The 23,540-nt window shown below is 36.6% G+C and overlaps 1 protein-coding gene across 3 annotated transcripts in view; it reads right to left on the reverse strand.

Annotated features, from left to right (window-relative positions):
• Window positions 1-513: 513 nt before the first annotated feature.
• ATAD2B (ATPase family AAA domain containing 2B) overlaps window positions 514-23,540 on the reverse strand; it is a 74,987-nt gene continuing 51,960 nt past the window's right edge. For all 3 annotated transcript variants that reach the window (XM_032683696.1, XM_032683695.1, XM_032683697.1), the window contains 5 exons: window positions 20,077-20,214; window positions 7,845-8,534; window positions 6,105-6,232; window positions 4,816-4,944; window positions 514-3,863 (listed from right to left, as the gene is read on the reverse strand). In XM_032683696.1, coding sequence (XP_032539587.1) covers window positions 3,822-3,863; window positions 4,816-4,944; window positions 6,105-6,232; window positions 7,845-8,534; window positions 20,077-20,214 — 1,127 coding nt within the window. In that variant the 3' untranslated portion in view covers window positions 514-3,821. The remainder of the gene's footprint in view (window positions 3,864-4,815; window positions 4,945-6,104; window positions 6,233-7,844; window positions 8,535-20,076; window positions 20,215-23,540) is intronic.

Genomic DNA, 23,540 nt, shown 5'->3' on the forward strand with positions numbered 1-23,540 from the left:
TTCTACACCTCAAGAGACCATAACAGATCTATAGAACAGCTTCTCATACTCTGTTCCACATGGTATCCATCACATGCAGTTTGTAAGCCCTGGATAAATTGCTGAGTAAGATGCAGGTTGGTTCTTCACTTGCATGACCTCTAGCAGCTTACTCTCTCCTCTGCGTGAATTTATTTGGGAAACAAACTAGTAGAATTCCTAGATATATTAGAGTCCATCTTTAAAAAAACAAAACAAAAACCAAACAACCCACAATAAGTAAGAATAACTTTGATAAATTTGATAAATAGGAAGAGTGGGTTTCCTTAAAAACCCTCTAATTAGAAGCCATTTCTCTAATGGACAAACACTGAAAGCAGAAGTTTGGATTAAACTGCTCAAAGTAACTAAACAGCAAGATCCCAGAGGGAAACACATCTCAACTCTGAAATCAAAGGAGGTCTGGTAAGGAAAAGACTGTTATCAGTCAGGAGGCAGCATTTCTTTTAAATACATTCTTGAAGGAGCTAAAGCTGTGTTTTCTTGTCATCTTTATTCAAGTATTTCACAGCAGTTATATTACAAATTACAGTAAAATGTTCAAAATCTCCAGAAGTTCAAAAAAAATTAAATAACTTACTTCAAACTAACGTAAAATGAAGTCAAAATGCAAAACATCAATTAAAACACAGTTCTGAATAAAACTATAGAATCCAAAATATACCATAGCTGATGAAGGAAGTCTACTTAATCCACAAAGTAGACACACATTAATGAAAACAAACAGGACGCCCCAATGTCTAAATAACCCAATGTACAAGATACAAAAGATGCAAGTACAAGCCCAAATTCAAGCTTATGTTGTGATTACAAAATAAAATAAAAACAAAATAAATGACTATCAGCTGCAGGTCCTGCCATTCAGGAGACTGAAGGTAAAACCAGCGCTGACCCACCAACTTAATCAAAACAAAAAAAAAAAAAAGGAAGACGATATTACAAAACCCAGTAATCCTGTAAATACATTGGCATATGAGGAAATCAAGTAACAATACAGAGGACACAAAACAAAACAAAAAAATAATCACAGGTGAGATTCAAGCTTGCAAATACAATTAACTCCATAGCCATCAACTTCACCCAAGAGCAACTCTATCATTCCAAGACAGCCCCTCCAGCCCCCCAGGGAAATCTCCTTCCTCCTGGTCAGCCACGTTCCATTGGCCCCAGCACAAGGACTCACACAGGAGTTTATTTGCAATTTTCACAACAAGAAACAAGGAAGAGAGGTCAATTTGTACAAACTCTTGCCAGTGCTATGTGGCAAAAAAATTAAAAACATACAAAGAGTAAACAAGTTTAGACCACATGGATAGATTAACAGCTGTTTAAACTCTATAACCACCAGACATCTGTAAAGGAAAACAAAAACTGAAGTGTGGTTATTTGGGCTAAGAAGGCGAGCATATCATTTTAGGTAAGCTGTCCACTAGAACATCTGATATCAGCTACTTTTCTCTAAAACAATATGGCAGCTCCTTAATTAGTAAAGTTGCCTCTTAACGATTTTTCCCAATCAACAACTGACAGTAAAAATTTTCCTTTAGAAACCTGACCTTTTAGAACCATTTTTAATGATAGGCATTAGCTTAAACTTGCTTTTCACACTCACTGGTGACTAAAATTCTCAACTGTTTTAGTTCATATAAATTTATTATCTTCTTACAAATGAATGCAGTTTTATCTTCCACAAGTGCTGCTGTTACTTGAACAAAAACGTCTTTGAGTAAGTGAAACTGGAATAAATATTCTTAAAAAATTCTGCAGCAAGAACCTGAGACTTGCAAAAAACCCTTTTATCAGAAACTTGCTACAAAAAATCTGCTACATTTCATTTAATCAAATCTTAAAGTTTGTAACAATTTCCATCAAAATACAAAATGCTGTTAATGTACCAGACACATAAATATCTCAAACAGGTATGATGCTAATAAATACTAAATGAAACATGGAAAAAAAATCCCATAATCAAATCTGAGATCAAAGAATCTCATTTAAAATGTGTTTTCTGCTTGTTTTTGTTGTTTTTAATCGCACTTTCCCACCTAAAAAATACAGTTTCTGCATGGGTTGCATTTAGGTGTAACTAGACATACATGAATGCTTAAAACCTTTTCCTGCCATTAGCTATGAAGAAAAACAGTGGCATTCGGGGGAGAAAAAGATCCAAGATAGAATTATGTTTAACCATAATGTACAAAGCACTTTGGATCACTGCAGTAGGCCAAGGCCCAGGTTCTCTCTCTGCAGCACTACACTGGGATGAGCCCTAGAGGTGGAGACAAGTCCCTTAGCTTCGGTTTGGACATGGGAGCAGAGTGATTACAGTCCTCCATGAACACTGTTGGTAACTAAAATACAAAAAGCTGAGGTAGCTCAGTATCTCTGCAGTAGTCTGTTTAATTAAAAACTAATCACACTGCATTGCATATTTCTGGACAGACACTCCTGCAGCTACATAGGGACAGTCACAATGAATGGTTTATGATGGGAACACCAGCCAACTGCTCTACAACACCTTCCACGTGGGTTCAAAATAAATCAGCCCAGGTAATGTTGTAACTCCAAGCTCGTGATAAAACACAAGGGGTTTTTTTGGAATTGCCTAGACTATTCTCTCCAGTTGCCAGAAAGGAAAGGTGTTGAACCACACAATTCAGACCCAGAGAACCCCGGTCCGAACAGATGGATTCCAAAGGATGTGCTCCAATCCCCCCAACAGTAACAATGCTTTGCACGGAACGACTTGTGAAACCTAATGTAAGTTTTATTTTCAACTGAGGTTGGGCTCCAGGACTTTGACCAACTATAGTGTCTTACCTGCACTGCACAGTCCAAGCTATATTACAAACACACAACTTCAGAATGAAACCTGCAAGTATCAACCTTGCTTTCCTTAAAGAACTCACACAAGGAGATGGTGGGAAAATGCTTCACTTTTAGTAACACAGAAGAGTTTCACTGTGTACTTGTTTCTAAAACAAATATATACCAATGAAAAAGGAATTTCACCATTTTGGTAAAGTATGTGGCTTTTTCAGTGTGTCTTAGTTTAGTTTTGTAGAGTAAGACAGGCATTATAGAACCATAATACTGGTTGCCATCCAATGAAGAGAATACAATTCATCCTTTTGGAGATCTTCATTCTGCAGACAGCTTTCTAACACTGCCATTTGCTATAATCCAAACAAACTGCTTAGCCTAATCTTTCTCAATTGACTAAAAGGCACATTAAAGGCAGTTCTAGAGAGCCTCATCTTCAAATTACTGTACATCCAGTTACTCAAGATTTCTACCATAACACATCACTGCCTTCTTTAGAACAGATTCATTTTGTCCGTTACCCCAGAGAAGAGAAAAATTGGAAAAAAAAAATTAAAAAAAGGTTGCCTGTTTAAAAATATTCAACTTAGATCTGCTCTTTCCAGTCCTCTTGTATGTGTTGGTCTTCACTTTGCCCGAAGTTTTCCCCAAAGATAAATGCATGTAGAGTGAACAAGAGCAGGAATGAGAACAGTTTCTGTAGCACCAAAAAATCTCCAAGCTGTGGCATTGCATTCTTTATTTATATCAGATACAACTATATGAAGTTCTGTTTGGTTCTTGTAGGCTGGTTGGTTTCAGGTACCTGAGACAATAGCACCAAATTCAACAGAAACAAAAAGAGAGAGCACTTAAGACCAAGGCTCTGCACATACTTGGTGCAAATGGAAACTGAATGGCTCAGAGGGCTGCTCTCCCATGAGCAGTTTGAGAGGATAAACCCACCCATCTTGACAAGTTCACAGGAATGTTTCAAACACATGAACTGTTCTTTCCATCTCCTGCAAGAGACACAGACCATCAATTACACATACAAAGACAGAAATAAAGTTACATTATGTAGTAGTATTTACTGGGGGTTTTTTTAATCTGAATAAATAATAGGAAAATAGACATTTCTGTTTATTAGCTGCTATCTGCTAGCAAAATATGGTAAAAGAGGAAACTAATTAAAGATGTATTAATGCAGAAAAGCACTCTACTATGACAGTCCATGAGAAAAATCGAAGCTTATCAGGGTCACTTATATAATTAATGTGCTCAATATGTATTAGGAAAGCATTGCAGTGGCACACTGCATGAATTCAAGTCTTACTGCACACTCACGCTATTGGTGACCCAGCTATAAACACATCTCTGCACAGTTTGGATTATCAAAGTAAAGATCAGTCTGTACATTCTCCTGCTGGATAAATATCTTTTTAATCTACCTAACATTTTGCACAGTTTTTCAACACATTTTTAGGTGAAGATTGCAAAGGAACAGCATGAAAATGGTTTGAAAAGTGTTTTGCAGGAACTCTAAAAAAATCCCACACTAAGGCCTTTCCAGGTTTTGTTGTAAATTATTCATGGAGAAGAATATTTAGTGCTCAGTGATCCAACAGGAAACTTGCAATTGTTGTCCTTTTTCTCAGCAGGGCTGGTTATCAGCAAGCTGATCCCAACCCCTCTACAGCTAGAACAGTGATGTTGGATGGAATGCATATCCAGAGTTATGACCGGACTGTGCTCATGGTGAAATGAATATTTCTGAGGAAGTTTTATCAGAAATAATCCCTGGTTTCTAAGCCATTAGTACACTAAAATTCTTTCTATTTAGAGATAAAGTCTCAAAGACTGTTGAAAGGTTTTGCCTGTACACCAGTGAATTGACAGATTAACAGTTCTTGAAAAACCTAAACCTATCTCACAATATTCAGATAATGAATAAAAGGAAATGTACAACATCACCTCTATAAGTTGTGATTTGTCATAGTCTCTACGATGTCTGTAGATGCACTGACTGAGGAGCGAATATAATCTCTCAAGTTGGTCAACGGTCAGGTTGTCACTCTTCTTAACCACCAAATCAAGCAGTTTCTGTTGGAACAACAAAAGGTGAAGTTAAGAGGGTTTTCTATTATCAATTTTTACAATGTTTTTAAGGACTGATCAGAAGTACAACCTCTTTCTGAAGTCCTCCTTTGAAGGGATACATATAAATAAAATGAACCACACCTGGGTAGAAGCAAGGCTATTGCTTCCATATAGATACAAAAAGGACTTGATACCTCTCTTCACCTCTCTGCTTATACCCATATGTTTTTTTCTTAAGATTTTTTTACTCAGCATAGTTGGGGCAACGTTTGTTTTGTTTGAATGCCACTTCATCCTGTTTCATCTTGGTCAATAAAAACTGCCTTGATAGCTAAAGCAGACATTTTTAAGAATTTGCATTGTCAAGAAATTTTAAGTACTACCAAATGAAAACACACTTGGAACTCCACAAATGTTGACAAATGGTGCAAAAAAGAGAAGGGGACAAGAAGGGGACACACAACACATGTAAAATTGCTCGTAAACAAAAGGTCAAAGTATTTTATGTAGTAGCAAAGAGTAAAATTTAACATTTTTTTTTCCCCTCTCATAACAATTCCATGGTTCCAAAGAGATTATCATCTATACTCCACAGAAAATGAGATCTCAATTTCATAGCAGGTCAAGGTAGTTTTTACAACAGAAGATAGTAAATTTTACTGTAACTTTGCTTAAAAAGGGACAAAACTGAAAGAAAATTAACTAGCAGTCTATGATACCAAAACATCAGCACAAAGTCCAATTTGCCTTCCAGTCCACTAACAGTTCCCTCCACCAAGTATACATACACAGGAAAGGAAAAGATGATGTTAACTCCTAATTACTAGGCATATTAACTCCTAATTACCAGGTACCCAGCAGTTCCTCGGTACCTGGCATGTCCAATTAATGCATATGAGTACCTGCAAAACCTGCAATTAAAATAGTGGACTGCTGTGACATTACTGGATTTCTAAATGTAGTAATGATGGGACAGTCAGGATTCAGCAGTTCTATTAATTTTTCATCCAAAAAACACTGATCAACTAATAATTTGCAGAAGTCACTGCAGTCATAATACTTGTTTGCAGCCAAAAATATAGGAAACATTGCTTCAGAACAGAGAAGGAAGCATTTTTCATGGAGTTCGTTAACAGTTCAATTTATTTTTTCAGTTTTATTACCTTTAGTCTGTCATGGTCAACAACTACAGAGGGTAAGGGATCTGATGGTTCCTCTGGGACCTGCTCCAAACTTGTGGGCTTTGACTGTTCCACAGCGACTTTCCGTGTTCTCTTGCTTTTGAATATACCTGTTATTTGAAAAGCAGTTATCAGCAATGCCAGTCTCACAAAGTGAACAGCTTGTTTCTTTACTTTAGTTTGATTTTGCTTGGTTGGTTTGTTGAGTTTTTTTGAATCAAGCAGTGCACATTATTCATCAGTTTTGCAGAATTCTGAATGTTTACAGGTGCAGAAAACTACAGTTCAGAAAACACACATGAAACTGGTAATCTTTGAACTCAGAAGTCTCAAGAGAAAACTGAATGCCACTAAAAGAGTTTCCATTATATAATTTCTATTTAACAACAACAAATTAAAAAGCTTATAAGAGAAATTCAAATACTAAGCTAATGCTGAAAATCTTTCTGCTTGAGTGAAATCCTCATTTTTCTCTCCAAAGCATCCCATGTCTTCATCACCACAGTAATTCTAACATCTGCTTTACTTCTGAAATCTCATGCTTTTGTGACACTTTCCTGTTTTTTGCCACCTCTGCGTTCAGGATGTTGTCCAATCCTGTTGCAGAGAATAAAGTGGTTTTATATCCCTTGATTCTCTCCCTACATTCATTCACTATTTTTCTCCTCCTCAGCTATTTAAAAACCCTTTTCTTCTGAGGACCCCACTATTATAACCATCCTAAAGTATACAAAATTGAACTGCCAAATTTAGAAATGTAAAGGCTCTTAACACATCATACCCTTCCTGTGATATTCTTAGGACCTTTCTTGTACTATTCTCCTTACCCTTAGAGAAAACACATATGTACAAACACAGTCAACATCTAGACAGTGATATTCTCAAAATTCAGATCTCTCATTAAAGCTCATTTACTTTGTAAATCTCAACACTAACTTTTGAAGTAAAGATTTCATTCTTTTAGATAATTCTGAAAAGCTCATTAAAAAGGCAATCATGCATAAGGCTTTTATTTCTGTTCCCTGAGGAAACTATGTCTCTTGTCTTCAAAGGACATGGCCCCTGCTTTTATGCACCACCAGGATTTCCCTTCTCCTTCTCTTATCCTTTTGCTGCATTGTTACTGTGTTCACTGTGACTCCAAAGCCAGATACCTTCTCCAATACATAAACAACAGTTTATCTGGCTTCTCTATGACTTCAACTTTTACTTTAGCTTTTGCAATGAACAAATGCTTTTAAAGGAATACATTATGTATTTCTATGGTTTCTCATCCAATGTCAATGATACTTTTATCATAAATCTCTAAACAAAACTAGTCAAAACTTATCATGTAGATCAAAATACAAATCAGACACAACACACAGACCAAAAGCTATATCATATATTTATCTCCATTTATAATATTTTAAATAGTTAATTATTGTTTTAATGTTCCCTCAGTATTTCCAGTATTTTCCACAAAGCCTACAAAAATAAACAGAACAGTGTTAGTATGAAGATACACTTACTTGCCTAAGATAAAAATACACCAAGTCAAGAGTAGACTTCTAATTTTTCTATGTGAATTAAATGTTTTAAGCATGCTAAGAGTTTCAAATAAATAGTCAGCACTTCATAAAATATTGCTATATAGTACAAATTGTAACATATCACAATGAAAAATATACACATTAACTTGGACACTAATATTAAGACAGAAACATTGAAAACAAGCTGTACCTTCTTTATCTGCTTCAGCATCTTTAGTTTCCATGTCTGTGCTCTGTAGTGTTATCTCATTATTGCTGCAATGTGGTAACTCAGCTTTCACTAGATCACTTTCTTGACTTTCACTGGAAGCTTCCATTCTCTCCTTTGGCTGATCTTCAGATAAAGATTTTTGCTTGTTACTATCTCTGCTGTCACAGGGTGAAACAGCATCAAGTGATTCCATTTTGCCATTATGACAGGCTGGAACAGGTACACCTTCAGAGCTGTGTACAGATGTCTCTCCGTTCACACAGTCCCCTTTCAGTGTAGAGTCCTTCCTTAGTTCCTTTTCAGTACCCAGGGTAACACTGTCAGTTATTAATAGGGATTCATTTGAGCTCTCTTCTTCTGTGGATGCAAAATTGTTTTCCTTTGCTGATGTCCCATTGTTAAGCCTCTGCTCTGCATCTATATCCATAATATCACAAGAGGATTCATCATTTGTCATAGAGAGGTCTCCTGTTTCCTCTCCATTCTCCTCAATGCAGTCAGTGCCGATCTCTAGCTCTCCATTTTCCAGCAATTTACTGTCCTCACCATGATTTTCATCATCAGCAAACTTTGCATCATCTTCATCTTTCTTCAAATTATTGACTTTCCTCTTCTTAATAATGCCTTTGCCCCACTGCGAGCGCCGTCTCGATTTCCTCCTTATTCGAACTGAATTATAGTGGGGAAAAAAAAACAAAACCTTTTAGATGCACAGGTACCCACCCTGGTAAAGAGACCAGGATATTAAAATATGCTGCTGTGTGTCAAACAAATGTGTCCACACTTCAAGGAAAAATCTGTCTCTTGATTTCAATGTGAGAAAATTAGAGACACCAAGGACTTTTACAAATATAAGGAGTGGACACAGTCATGCACACAATTCCTAAACTGTGGAAACAAGATATCCCTAAAAATGTATTTTATACATTAAGTATAATATACTACATATATATACATTTTACCTATAAATATATACTTTTGTAGGTAAAACACTGAAAGAAAACAGCTAAGCAATGATGTAGAACTCATTCTCATTCAGGTAATGCATACTCTAAAGACAGTTATTCTCATTTTCCCTTTTTAGGTCCTCAGCAATTTAAAATCATTATACAACAAGCAAGAAGTGCAACCCATGGATTCATAGAATAATTCAGGTTGGAAGGGACATGAGGAAGTCTCTGGTCCAACCTACTACTCCATCCAGGGTCAGCTGTGAGGGCAGACCAGGCTGCTCAGAGCTTCACCTAGCCATGTACTGAAAACCTCCACAGATGCAAGACTCAAGGACCTTCATGAGCATCCCACATGGATGTGTAACTGTCATAACAGTGAAAAGGCTTTTTGACTTGTATGCAATCACTTCTTATTCCCGTTTATGTCCATTGCCAATTCAAAGGCATCTTCACTGTTTCAATCAGCTAAATCTCCTCCATCTTACATTCATTCCCACCTCTGTACTCAAGATCACTGCATTGACAAAATGTGGTTTTAAAAAAAAATCTCACAAACACCTCATTTATACAATGAGCCTGTAAGCAGAAGAGGAGGCAGTGGTCCTTAAACTAACCTCACCACCCCTTGTCTTCCCTCCATATTGTGTAACTCAACTTGAAGCACCATGGTAATGTGATAATTTTTTCAGTATTTTTGTATCCTTACTTGTTCATTGTTTCTTATTTCTTAACTGTATATTCTATGCCTTTGAAAATTATATAATATACTACTTTTCAGAAAGGGCATTTTATTTTACTAACCCATCTGCAATGAGATACAACTAAGGCACCAATATTAAAAAAAGGTTTTAGGACACTTTTGCAATATGATCAGCAAATGTAGAAGGAAGACTATTCAAACCTAATGCTATTGTCAACATCCTTTTCAAGTGCACTAACAAGACAGCTCAGAAGACCAACAAAAACGCTGGGAAAAACCAAAGCTTCTACGTTCAAATTCAAGCAACGATGAAAACTGCTCATATTTTTGCAAAACTGCTGAACCTGTGGCCAAGTGACTAGAAATAAAAACCACAGCCAACAGTTACCAGAGATAGACAAATTTTCTTTGTTTCAAAATGCACTCTTACGCTAAGCACCTTCATAATGTTCTTTATATTTGTTAGTTGCTTTGATTTATGGGGTATTAAGTCCTAGATCTGTGTCTGCCAACCTCACACTGAGTTACAAAGATCTTGCTTTGAAGATACAAGCACTGTGCAGGTACAAGTGCTGTGAACTAATTCACAGACACTCAGAGAAGTACAGCTGTACTTCAGAACTTGCATCCCGTGAGTGTGTATGCAGCTAGTTTCACCACTGCATTAGGAATAAATCTTAACCTTTTAGCTTTAAAGCTATCTAAAGATACAATCACACTGCAATAAAAACAGTCTCACTTGGAATGTGTATTTATTTCTACAAATAATCCTTATGGAGAACTGCAAATTTTGAGAGGAAAAAAAACCCCTTTCTCCCGCTATTTTCAAGGTTTTATAGTGGCTTCTACAGTCAGGGTCACTGTTTTACTGATGACAAACTACAATCTACTCATATAACTTTTCAGGAGTTCATGTATTTTTTTTTACCCTAGATTGTACAAGAGATTTTCATTAACAACTGAAGCAGCAAATCTCAAACTAAACAGGGATATGTAAACTTATGACAAAATAAACTCCCCTCTTAGGCAATGGGCTTAGCCTCAGTTCAACTCCAAAGACGGGTAAATAAGACACAGAAGGGGAGTAAAAGTCTTTTAAAGGAAATCTAGTGCGTCCTGAAATGTATAAATTATTAGTTGAAATTTTTAAAGATACACTGATTTTGGCTCTTTAGGCTGACTTTGCTGTCAGATAGCTATCTCAGCTATAATGTCAAATATATTTGACATTTTTTATATCAGTGAATTGTACTTTAAGTATTTTAATGGTGCATTTCTTCTGTCCACCCTGTGAGTCCCACCTGGGATGAGGACCCATGATTTGCCTTACCACACAAGTACCTTCCTAAAATTCTTAAGTGAGAGAAATCACATTAAAGCAAAATGGAATTAATCCTTGTATTACACATCTCATTAAATTTCAAGTCTGCCCAAATGACAGCAAGTCCCGCTCACTTGCTGTCTCATGCAGTACTTTTCAAACATACATTGTACGTGTTGTTTTTTACTGCTATTTTTAATTAGGACAAAGCAACCACAAAAAAGTGCTGCAGCAACGTCTTTTGGGATGAGAGAGGAAATTCTGGCTCCAGATCCTTAGCAACCAAAGCATTGTTATATGTATTTTTCTTCTATACAGACAGCCAAGCCTGTAAGACAGTGAAAAAACTGAGCAAGAAATACTGTATTTAAAAACAATACCCACCACCAGTCTGCCTTTGTCTTGCCCAATTCCTGCAGATAAGGGAAGGGTACAAGCAGGAGAAGTGTTTAACGGACCAGAGAACCATGTGACCAATTGCAGACAACAACACCAGCTTTCATAATCTACACTGATTCCCTTCCTTTTTACTGGAAAGAAAAAGGCACTACTGCAAGAATATCATGGACCTGAGGAGCTGGTGTATGAGGCAGGAAAAAGTAAAATTTATCTCTGCATCCTGCAGGACAGTTGAATATGACTCAGAAAATAAGAAGGAGCTACCACAGGGTAAAACTGATGCAAAACTAAAAGGCTGATGGGCAGGAAATACTGAATTAATGGATTGCTGCTAACAAATAAACTGGGGTCCCATCTTTGCTACCTTAATGTTTATATTTTAGAAGACTGTGACCTGTCAAGAGTAGAATGACAGTCTTTTTATTTTCTAGTCAATATGATTTATGACATACTATCAGTTTCCAGCAGGTAACAGAATGAGACAGCTATTTACAGAAGAAAAACTTTGAGTGAACTTTGTTAAAAAAATGAACAGAGTACAGACAATTGCAAGTTAATGCCTTAACACCTTTTCAATTACTCCTTTTAAAACTACTCATCTGAAATCTCTCCATTGATACCCACTCTTCTGGCAGTTTTTGTGCCAGAGGCAGTAAAAATACTATTGTCAGAGGAATCCTACTTTATAGAACTGAGTTTCTATAACTCAAACTATTATAATACCAATTATTCACACATGAATACATTCACTTGCCTTCTGAATTTCTCAACTCTTCACTCTATAATCTTCACATAACCTCTACAGATTTGCCAAGGGGATCCTCACTTCAGTTCTAGTTTCTTTCTGGTTTGCTTTTTTGTAAATCACTACTCAGAATTTTTAATGACAATAAATACCTGTCTGACCACAAGTCACATATAACATTTCATTTTGGTTCACATGAAGCTGATATCAAACCCAAACTTCACCTGCTCCTTTTTTTTTCCTAAGCTGCACAATCCATGCCGACAGTACTTTTAAAAAGTGCTATGTAATACAATGCAATTAATTACTGAATACAAATTTACTCTACATTTTGTGAAGCAGTAAGTGAGGTTTCTCAATTCTTCCATTATAAGTTGAGTTACCCTTACAGAGTTGTTTGAAAGACCCATAAAGAAGTTAGACAGCATTTCCCTCAGTAATGATTAAAAAACAAATTCTCTACTGTCCTTACTTCATAAGGACTAGTCCTCTAGGTGAAGTAAAATGAAACCTATAGCAGACTTTTAGAAATTCTGAATTCTTGCCCACTCACAGGTGCTGCTTGGAGATTCTCAAGTCAGATACACCAAGTAATGACAACATCTTCTGGTGAAATAAGCACCAACCTTGTCCAGAGCAGAGCACAGTTCTTGGCTATTAAAGAACAGTGACAGCAAAAACTAAAACCCTAAATGATATGAAACAAAAAAAATCCAACTCCTTCCCACATTCCTGAAATAATTCTGCAAGATCTAATGGTAACTATGACCTTTCTGTCTAGTATGGTCTGAAGAAAACAGACCTCAGAAACACGGGTGAATGGTACAGAAACTTCAGAGTTGAGGATGCACTGTTGCTGTCCCTCAAATCGAGCACAACAGTGACAGAACTGTAGACCATACAGCAATAAAGTTAACAGGTGGAAAAGAAAGTAGATATAATTAGAAAATTCAAAGACTGTCAATTATTAACAAGCAAGTCTGCTTCCCTTAATATGGATGAACTCTAATGAGATGTAGCAACAAAAGCAGAGACGTTTCTCTTTAAATTCCTGTAGTCTGACTACTACAGTACAGTGAGTGCAGCACAGTATTCAGAGGCTAACAAGTTCACTTCATGCTGCAGAAAAGACCCTTACATGCCTCTGCACTGCTTAAAATCCATCAGAGAATGTGAATCCTCTATCATTAAATGATAAAACTGACATCCATCAAACAGTAAATTTTCTGTTGTTACTTTATTTCATGAAGAATTCCTGGGGATTAAAATCCAAAGAAGATTCTCATGGCAAGCAAGATCACCATGGATCTAGACTTTTTGTCTGCAGTATCAAGAACCACTTAAAGCAATGCATATTTTAAGTTTTTCTTCCATGATCAAAACCCTCAACTCCTTTTTGACGTCTTGTGTGTAAAGTAACGCAAAGCCTTGAGAAAGCACTTACTATCAGCAACTTATGCTCTCTTATGCAGCATCCAGAATATCTATGTACTTGCCACAGTAATTTAGCTGCTTCCAGCAGCTCCACATTCCTTACCAAGGGGCACCAAATAGTCCACTCGAAAGTCTCTGGAGTTTCCACTCACAAAGTCCCAAACTGCAGTCACAGATAAGCAGCAAGAAAGAACAGAGCACAGTTCTGCAATGGCTTAAAAAGCAAAATGTCTGTTAGCTTCCACTAACAGACAAAGTCATTCCTCCTCCAAAGCCAGCTATAGCATTTGCACTACCTCATTTGTGCCAGCACTACTGTTCCTGCAGTAAAACAGATAAGGGAACTAAATCCATCTGAAATGTTGTTTGCTTTGGGGTTTCTTTTTCCCCTGGGTTAGTTTTCAATCTTTGGTTGAGCTTTCCAACTCATGAATGACGATGCTGGCACAGGGGACATGGTGGGAATATGGCACCAGTGACAAGGCAAGTAGTGACCTGCAGTTTGACCAGCTTGAAGTGACTGGGTAACTAGTTACCCTGAATGGGTAACTAACCCCTGAAAGATGCCATTTTCTTCACCTGGATGGAGGGCACTCAAGGCACAGAGCTGACAAGTACATTAGAAGAACTGCATGCAACAGCTTCACGTATTTATGAACTTCATCAGCATATGTAACAGCTTATGTTGTGTAAACAAATACTAGAAAGAACCTGAGCACTGCTACTCAATAAGGAAGAGTCAAGTTTCATAAGGAGTTGAAATGCATACAAAACCAACCTTAGCTGCAGCATCCTCAGCATTTTCTCCTCCAGTCACCTGCTTTCCCGTACCATCCCCTGTAATGCTCTCAACTCAAGCTCTTCCCAATATTTCTCACTAAATTCTCGGTACCTCCTGTTTCTCCTCACCCCAATGAACAGGACACACGATACACCACAGCTGAAATGTGCAGGCCATGCCTGGTCAATACCATGTTTTAGCTGACCAGCTGCCAAGACCAGGCAGAACAGATAACTACCGTTTTCCATCTATTGCCTTTTCCTTCACTAGACATTTGGATTTATCCAGTTACCAATTTTCACAAAACCTGCAGGAATCTAATCTTTCAGCCCTTAACTCCTGTCAAATCTCTCTGAACTCTGCTAAATGATTCACAAGTTATTAGGGGAGCAGAGATGGACAGAGAGCACAGGTATGATTTTCTTGGGAAACCAAGATAGAAATATAATTTACATGAAACCAGAGTTATTATGTTAGTAAAATACATGACAAGACAGTCACACGGGAAAATTAAAGAGGAAAATGAAGTCAAAAGAGAAGAGACAATCAGATTAATGCCACCTGTGGAGATAATTTTTTGGACTTTCCACCTCTATAGTGCTCATTTTTCCTCTGCTGATTAGCTCTGTGCAACAGCAACTATTCCAGCTATACATATTCTTGGTACCTTCCATTGGCTCTTAAGGACTAATGAATGACAGCTTCATGCTTTAAGGGAGCCATGAACAAAAAGAAAGAATCATGGCTACTGGGTGGTTTCTCTATCAAGGAGACAAAATTGAAAAAAACCAACACAATACAAAGAAATCTGAAGGTAAGAAATGGGTATTAACCATCAGAAAATTCACAACTTCTGAAGACAGAAATTTATCACCCAAATTTAAAGCAAACGTTGTTGCAGATTTAGAAAGAGAGGAAGGAAGGGATCTATCTGGTCGGAAAACTGCTTTTATTACTTCACTTGTGCATACCACTTAAAGGAAAAAAACCCGACTTCAGAAGAACTAATTAAAAAACCTTTTTACCATGTTTCTAAGAAAGGAGGTTATAATGCTTCAAGAAAACCTCCTTCTTAAGAAAGGCTGAGCCATCTTGCATAACTGAGTTATAAAGGAGATGAATAACAAGAGAATAATAAAAAGTCACTGATCAGGTAAATTGTAGAACCCATTTTGCCCTCTGTCAGAGAAAGGAGACATTCGATCAATTCAAGAGCCAGCTTTTCAACAGTGATGAAAGAAGATTTCTTTGCCACTAGGTATCACTGAGTCTAAAAGTGATGGGATGCCAAAAAAGTAGATTTATTAGAACTCCTACAAATTCATTAAACTGCATTTTAAATACGAAGAATTACAAAACCTATGGGTTTTTAAAGAACTGTTAACCAACTTGGAATCAGTTGAGTTGGTATTTCATCAAAATCAGACATTAAAAAAAATATTTCTCAAATGTTTGCAAGTTCCTCTTAAAGCATCTGGTTGCAGCCAGCATCAGACACAAGAGATCAAACTACTCCCATCCAGAATGCCAACTCCTACACTACCCAGAACAAAATGATAAAGAAACAAAGAGAGACAGTTCTCTCAGCCCTGAGAAAAGGTGTCCTCAAATCCCCGAAAATCTTTTTTAATGATGTCTGTCAAGTTACAGTACTTGCCTCTATCTCAAGTGAGAAATAATCCAAGTCAAATCTGGAAAGCGGGAGGAGACGACAAAACAGTAGCAAGTGTAGGATGTGTGACAAAACAGCAGCTACTCAAAATTTAATGTTAGCATCTGGATGACTGTTAATATGCCAGTATCCAAATTCTGAATCCAAACTCAGAACTAAACCAAAAGACAGAAAATAGTTAGAATAATAAAAACCATATGGCATCTGGTCTGCCCTGTCCTTTGAAAAGGCATTGCTGCAGCCACAGGAATGCCTGAAGTACAGTAATCACTGACACCACTGCAGCAGAGAGGTCAGAGACACTAAACAGATGAAAATCAGACAATGACTTGAGAATAAAATGGTTTCTGAGAAAGACTGTAAACAAAAGGCCTTTTCTTTCTAAAAATCTTTAAAAAAAATACTGACAAAACAAAATCCTTTCCATGATAAAGCAGAAACACATAAATTTCACATGACAGCAAAGATCATCATTAAGGGGGAAAGAAAATCAAACCAAAAACCAACCAACCAACCAAAAGAAAAAAGAAAAAAAAACCAAAAAACAAAAACAAACCAACATAAAAACGCACACAAAATATTATTTATTTAGGAAGTACACTTTCTGCAACAGTTTTTTAGATCCTTGCTTGATCTCCCTGCAGTTCTTTCTATAGAGATCACTAATCACTTAAATTATTGGGAAAAGTTAACAGTGTGTTTACTTCGTATTTCATAAAATGACTTTTATATAAAACTTGTATTTTTAATACTTTGCATAACACAAAGGATTTAAATTTTTTTTATTTGCTCCAAATGCCATTTTCACAGCTATGCTATTTATCATGTGGCATAAAAGACATCTTCTCTATGAAGAAAATATACAATCTGCGGTCTATCACTACAATATATTATCATTAATGCTGCAAAAAAAGATAAGAATGCAAAGCCAAATCATTCCCATAGAGTTTATTTATATGTAACACTGAAAGAAGCAACTGTAAGACAGTAAAACAGTATGCAACATGCCCCATCTACTGGCAAAATGGAGCAGCTGGATAAAGTTTTACTATACAGTATCTCAACAATTAAAGACATGCTAATGCTCTCTGTGCTAATATGTGTCTAAACCACTTAATTTAGCAGACACACCAAACTGTATATTGCTGGTAATTTCCTTTTCCACACAATGGCAAAACAGGACCCTTCTCATCAGTGTACAATGACAAGAGGTAATGGGCACAGATCAAAATACAAGACATTCAAAATTAAGGAAAAGAAGTTATTGTGCAAGTTGCAAAGCAGTACAAGAGGTTTCCCTAGGCATATCACAGAGCCTCCTTTATTGGCAATGTTCAAAATACAATTAGACAAAGCCTTGAGCAACCAGCTCTGAGGGGAGTTAGACCAGATGATCTTCAGAGGTTCCTTACAACCACAGCAATTTTGTGATTCTATGATCATAAAACTACTTATATCAGACTTTTCACCTATGTCCCGTTCTAAGTTCCTACCAGAACACTTGCACTTTTCTCAAAATACACTGTTGATATGGAAATATTTTAAATTATCTGTGGCAGAACTTGCCCAAATAGATTTTCAGCAACTTCTAGTAATGTAATATATTTTAAGCTCATCTATACTGTGATAAAGAATCCACCACAGCTGTACCTGCAATGAGGGAAATGGAAGTTGCAGATGAAATCTAGCTCAGGAACATGTATCACCATGCCTTCAAACACAACAACTATTCTGTGCCATATTTCTGACAGCTCATCTTGGTCTAATCAAATCAACAGAATATCTAAAATACATTAGAAAAATTATATGAATAACAAAATAATAGGTAACAAAAAAACTACATAAAGTTTTATACAAAATACATAACCTCAGAAAACAAACCAACACATAATAATCTAACTCTTTCTCTACTGAACAGGGCTTTAAATTTGGTAAGGCTGCTGCACTGTCTGCAGTTCACTCTGTTTTTAGAGAAGATACTTGACAACAATTTCTTTTAGAGTTCTCAAGTTTTTCATCTGAATTAAGCTTTTTGCAGCTATTCTCTAAAATACTGTAAAACAAAAGCTTCTAAAAAATAATAACTTATCAGGAAAATAATGTTATGGTTGGTGATTTTTTTCCTTAGGATTTCTATAAGGAAAAAAATTAATTCAAGTTCAAACAGCAGAAAAAATGAAAGATTTTCAGAATTATTAATTGAAAAGTACAGGTTTTATCCTGTGTAATTAAAATACACAAATAATTTTCCTTGTTACTCTGCTTGTGCAATACATTATAGTCTTCAAAAAAAAAAAAATCTTAGTTCTTGACCATAAAAAAAATTTCCACTCTACCTCTCAAATCATGTCTGTTCAGAAATCCCTTCTCTAAACTTGTTTCTTCCATTTATACAATCACAATCCACTATATCATTTGCTGCTATTCGAGCTCCCTACAGTCTGCTCAGTTCTGCTCTCATCCTTCTCTAGCTCTGTCCTCCAAGCACCCTTTTAAGGCCGTTTCTCTTCCTAATTTCTAGTTCCTACTGAACTGACCACATCAATCTTTAAGTGTGCCCATGTACTACTTGAATCCCTTCTGCAGATTTGTGATTGCTCACCAATTCCTGGTTCTCTCTCTTGATTACTAGAGGTACATTCCTCCTGGACTTGTTACCTTTCCCAGACTCAGCCTTAAAAGGGAGATTTTCATTTGATCACAGTCCCAAACACCACTAAGCCTCAAATTTTCTCGCCTTCCAAGCTAAATCACCAAAATACTAACAGGATCAGTGCCTTAACAGTAACTTTTTTGTTTACAGAGACACTGGCAGTTTCCTACAGTGGATGGTTTGAGTTTTCAAACAACTGCCACTGCCTCTGCAACAGGGAAGAGACAGGAGCTGCTTTGGATGCAAGTCACCAGCAACAGCTGCTCCCTCTCTTCCCAAGAGATGTCCAGCTTGGAGGTCTATAAACCCCACCATCTGCTGCACAGCCAGGAAAGTGCTCTGTAGATCAGTCAGAGTGAGAATCTCCATCTTGGATTTCACAGAAAATTAAAAAAAAAAAAGTTTGGGAATCCCTTCCCTCCACTTCTGTGTTTGCATGAGCTGCCAAATGAATAAAGAACAGCTTGGATCCACATCATCAATTTATTATATAACAATTTATTCGAGCCATAATTCTGTAGATTGACTTCAATTCCTTTAACGGAAGAAATTACAGCTTCAGGAAATAAAACCATACACCTCTAATTAATTAAACCATTTGACACCAACACTATCATTCATATGTAAACAATGTTCATCTCTGGGCAATTATGACTGTGCCTAGAAAACGATTTCTCATCAAGGAAAAGCACCACTAAGGAGACACAAAGACCAATGAAAATTTGTCAACTTCAATCTATTAGTTTTCCTACTAAGCAATAATTGATAATGCTACTAATAATATATAAATAATGGACTCCACATCTTCAGCAGGAACATCATGCACAACTATCAGTATATTCCTCATACTCACTTTCTCTTATAGTCTTTATTTTCTTTATTAAGGAAATAGTTGTTAGGTATTTACCTGTTCTAATCAACTTACCTCTTGAAAGTAATTGGCAGTGCCTCTGATTATCTACAGTCACACCTCACAATCCTAGAGATTTTGATCATTTACTTGGATTAATCCAGCAGGCTCCAGTGAGCATATCTTAATATTCTCCAGTAATGCTTACTAACTATTGAAAACCATTGCCATAAAGGAAAATAGTTAAATCTGCAATCTCCTTTCTAGCTTTTAGCATGATACTGAATGTATTGAAGTAGAAAGTGAGTATAGTGCAAGTGAGAGAGTATTAAGCAGTATGTAGGTATTTACCTGTTCATACATAGAGGTTAAAAGAACCTGAGCACTCATTAAACCCATAAAATTGATCTTCCAATTGGATCAGAGTTGTCTTAGACTGAAAATAGTATTTTACAAAGAAAAATGCAATATACTCATATTGCATTCAAAAAACAGTTATTCTTCATGACAAAAACAGAAATTCTGCTTCTTTACAGCTTCTCTTGCGCAGAGATTTCATGTAGTCAGAAAAGGAGTATGTGTTCCACGTCTTTGTGTAAAATTACTTCTGAAAATAATCAGTAAGCAGTAGTAGAGACATATTTGAAAAGTTTGCCCTTGGAAGAACCTCTAATTTTGCACAATTATCACCCAAAGTACTCACATGCACATTTAGTAGCAGAGTTGGGCCACACCGCCATCGTAGGTTTTTGTTTGTTCCGAAATGCCTCTTCAACTCGAGCTTCTGTTTTCCGTACAGTGGAACCATGAGGATTTATCTGTTCTGCTGGTACTGATAAGCCTGCATGCAAAAGATAACCATATCTATTTAAATAAAGCAAACTGCATAAAACTACTGAATTTAAAAAGAAATTTGGAATACCATACTGCAATAGCAACACGTCAATTAATATTTAGCTGGACACCCAAAGCAAAGATTAGAATCAAGAATATTTGGTTTCTACTTTCAAAATAACTTACTGGTTACATGGTCTTAAAACTGGCAGCTCTCACAGATTAGAAAAATGTGACTGTTTCTCACACTTGGATCCTTAAAGATTGCACTCTTCTATCCATGTTTCCTCTACAAAGCAAACTCTTACTGACCGTTTCAACTTTTCCTGATTTTAAAGAGATGATTTAAAATAAGTGGCAAGTCATAATGGCATTTTCTGCCACATCAAAAAGAGTATCTGAATAAGAACCTTGTATTGTCACTGTGTTCTATGTTACGTAAAATGGACCCATTTCAGAGTCAACAGCTCTTAGATTAAGAAAATGCAATTCTGCTTTTAACAAAAAGTATGGTTTGCTTTCTGTAAGGTGGTTCATCTCATTGCTTCTACTGTTTCATAGAGTTTTTAATTAAATTCTTAAAAGGCAAACTTTCATAATGGTTAAGCACATTTTAAAGAAATCAATGAATCTCTGAAGTTTCATATTTGTGAACCAGAATTTCCTATCCAACCACTAAAACGGTCTTCAAAATAACCTGTCTCCAACAGAAACCAGAACCAAGTGATCAAGAGCTGACATCTATCAAAACCAATGGATGCAGAAATTAAAAGATTCACAAAGAAACTCTCACCTCACAGTTAGTAATTACAGTGTAAATTTCTAGGTACCATTACAAATATTTTAAACTGCATAACATATGTCATTACTCAAAACATCCACCACTTTTACCTTTTTATCTGTTGGTCTCAACAAGAAGTTGCAAATTTCAGTAATCTCGGATATATGGTTCTTATTTTATCAACTTAAAACTTGCTATCCTTAGGTTCAGCCTCTTTCAACAAAAGCACCCCACTTCAGTCATACAAGAACAAGAAATTCTAGTTTAACTTCTAGATACTGATTTTATTGTACAGTCTTTTTGTTACACTGCTGTACTTCTGAGACAGTCACCAGTCACAGTACTAAGTAAAAATTGTATATCTGTCCAAAAAAACCCCCAACAAAACCAGAAAATTTGTACAAAAAGAAAGCAATGTAGAAAATATCTTCCATTTTACAACTGTGTAAGACTGCTAAATAACTTTCCAAAAGCACTGTGAAGAAAACAGATATGGAGCTTTTAGTCTTTTTCAACCCTTGCTCAAACTACTCTGAAACAGGGTACACGTCAAAGTCTAGACCAGCAGATGCACTGTGATTGTGCTGATCTGCTCTCTTGCCAAGTATATTCTATAGAGCAAAACGGGATAAAGGCAAAGTTGATTAGCTTTCATATCCCTTCCATCCATTACAATGACCAGTGCCAAGACTGTGTTCCTGAAGTGCTGCCATCCTGATGATCTGCACCACCACAATCTTTGACACAACCTCTGATCCAGGAACAGGACAATCTCTTGTTGTTGCCTCACAGCCTGAGGCTTCCTCAGACCTCAAGAACTTGATATATTTTCCTTCATTCATAACGAGTTAATCTAACACAGCTTCTTCCATGCATTCCAAGTATTGCGTCCTTGCTAACCCAGTAAGTGATCTTAGCCCTCCACATTCTACAGCTGGACCAGCTGCAGAGCTCATTTCTTCTTGAAACCATCACAGTGTAGTCCAGAAGCACGAGTGTCTTTGAAATGTCCCTGTGGCACTGTAACAACTTCCATGCCTATCTATGTACTGAATCCACTTTGAAACCTGCCCATTGCTGTCTGTGAGCTGTCATCCTTCACAATCAACTGGCACTGCTTGTCATCTACCTGTATCGGAAGGTCCACTAACCAGCATCTCACACCAAAAGTACCTGCTTTTTCCATTGCATGATGCCATTAGCCTTAATTATGACTTAAGAAACTCTCTCCTTTCAATAGGGTTTTGACCCCAAAAATATATATATTACTTGGCCACTGCCGCAGAAAGAAGGGCAGCATTCCAGTCAGTTCTTGCAAACTTGCAAGAAAGGACTACAAGCCATAGAGTCACGCTCTAACAAAGAGCTCTTACAAACATTTACTTTAACCTCGGAAGCAATAACCTTTAACAATCACAGGGACTCAGATAATTAACTGAGCACAGCTCCCAGCATGACACTATGGACCGAATTGTGAATATTCTTATAATTCTAACAGAAAAGTACAGAGGAGAAATGAAGGCATTATATTAGTTCTGTTTTACATACACAGTGAATCACAATTGGTTCACTTATCCACACTTCAAGACACACATTGGAGGCTTGCACAAAATTAGACAAAAAAAATGCATGACTGAATGGGAAAATAAAAGAAATTGTATCCATTTTAACCTGAAGAAGAAAAAGTCTACAGATACCTGCACAGTTCAAAGAAATTTATTAATAAAACTTCCGTCAGTAGATTGAAGACGCATTTCAAGAACCAGCAGTTACAAGTTGAGACCAGCCAATTCAACCTCGAAATCAAATAATGCAGGGGGTTTTTTTTGCCAAAGCAGGAAACAACTTGCCAAGGTAAAGCTGGAATTATTGAAATCAATAATCCCTAACTCAGCATGAAATTTTGTTCTAATGTTATAGTTCAGTGATTTTTCAACCTTTTTTCAACTTTCAGAACTTTAAAAATTTTCCATGGAGGTAGAATCTTTTATGTAAACATAGCACTGTTCCCACACTGGGAATATGTTTGGACTTTTGATTACTTTCTCTGGTCACTTTAGAAGCCGTACACAGACTTGGAGGTCTATGGACTAGAAGCTGAAAACAACTGTGATAATTTCATAGGGGTCTCTATTTCCTAATTCTGGGCTGTTATATTTTCAACCTCATGCTCCCTTCAATGTGGATGTAATAGTTGTTTCTTAATCCAAAAAAATCAATATACTATCACCAAAAATGCTCTTCTGCACATGCCAGGGTGAATTGAGAATCCAGTGGTTTAAATGTCATTCTCCATTATTGTAATTATTATACTGCATGGCATGGCACTTTCAGAACACAGCTCTGGTTTCATCACATCTTCAGCTGGTACAGCAGTCCTAATATTTATCTGTTCACCAGGTTCTACAGTACTATCTGTAACAGTAGGCAATGCAACCTTCTTTTGAAAAGGACAGTGTCTTATCAGACCAGCTCATACCTTCGGGAAAAAGTAGACAACTTTTAAGCTCAGTCATTCTTTAATGTGCACCATCCAAATCTGACATGCATTC

This window comes from Chiroxiphia lanceolata, chromosome 3, assembly GCF_009829145.1.
Source record: "Chiroxiphia lanceolata isolate bChiLan1 chromosome 3, bChiLan1.pri, whole genome shotgun sequence".
Classification (NCBI taxonomy): domain Eukaryota; kingdom Metazoa; phylum Chordata; class Aves; order Passeriformes; family Pipridae; genus Chiroxiphia; species Chiroxiphia lanceolata.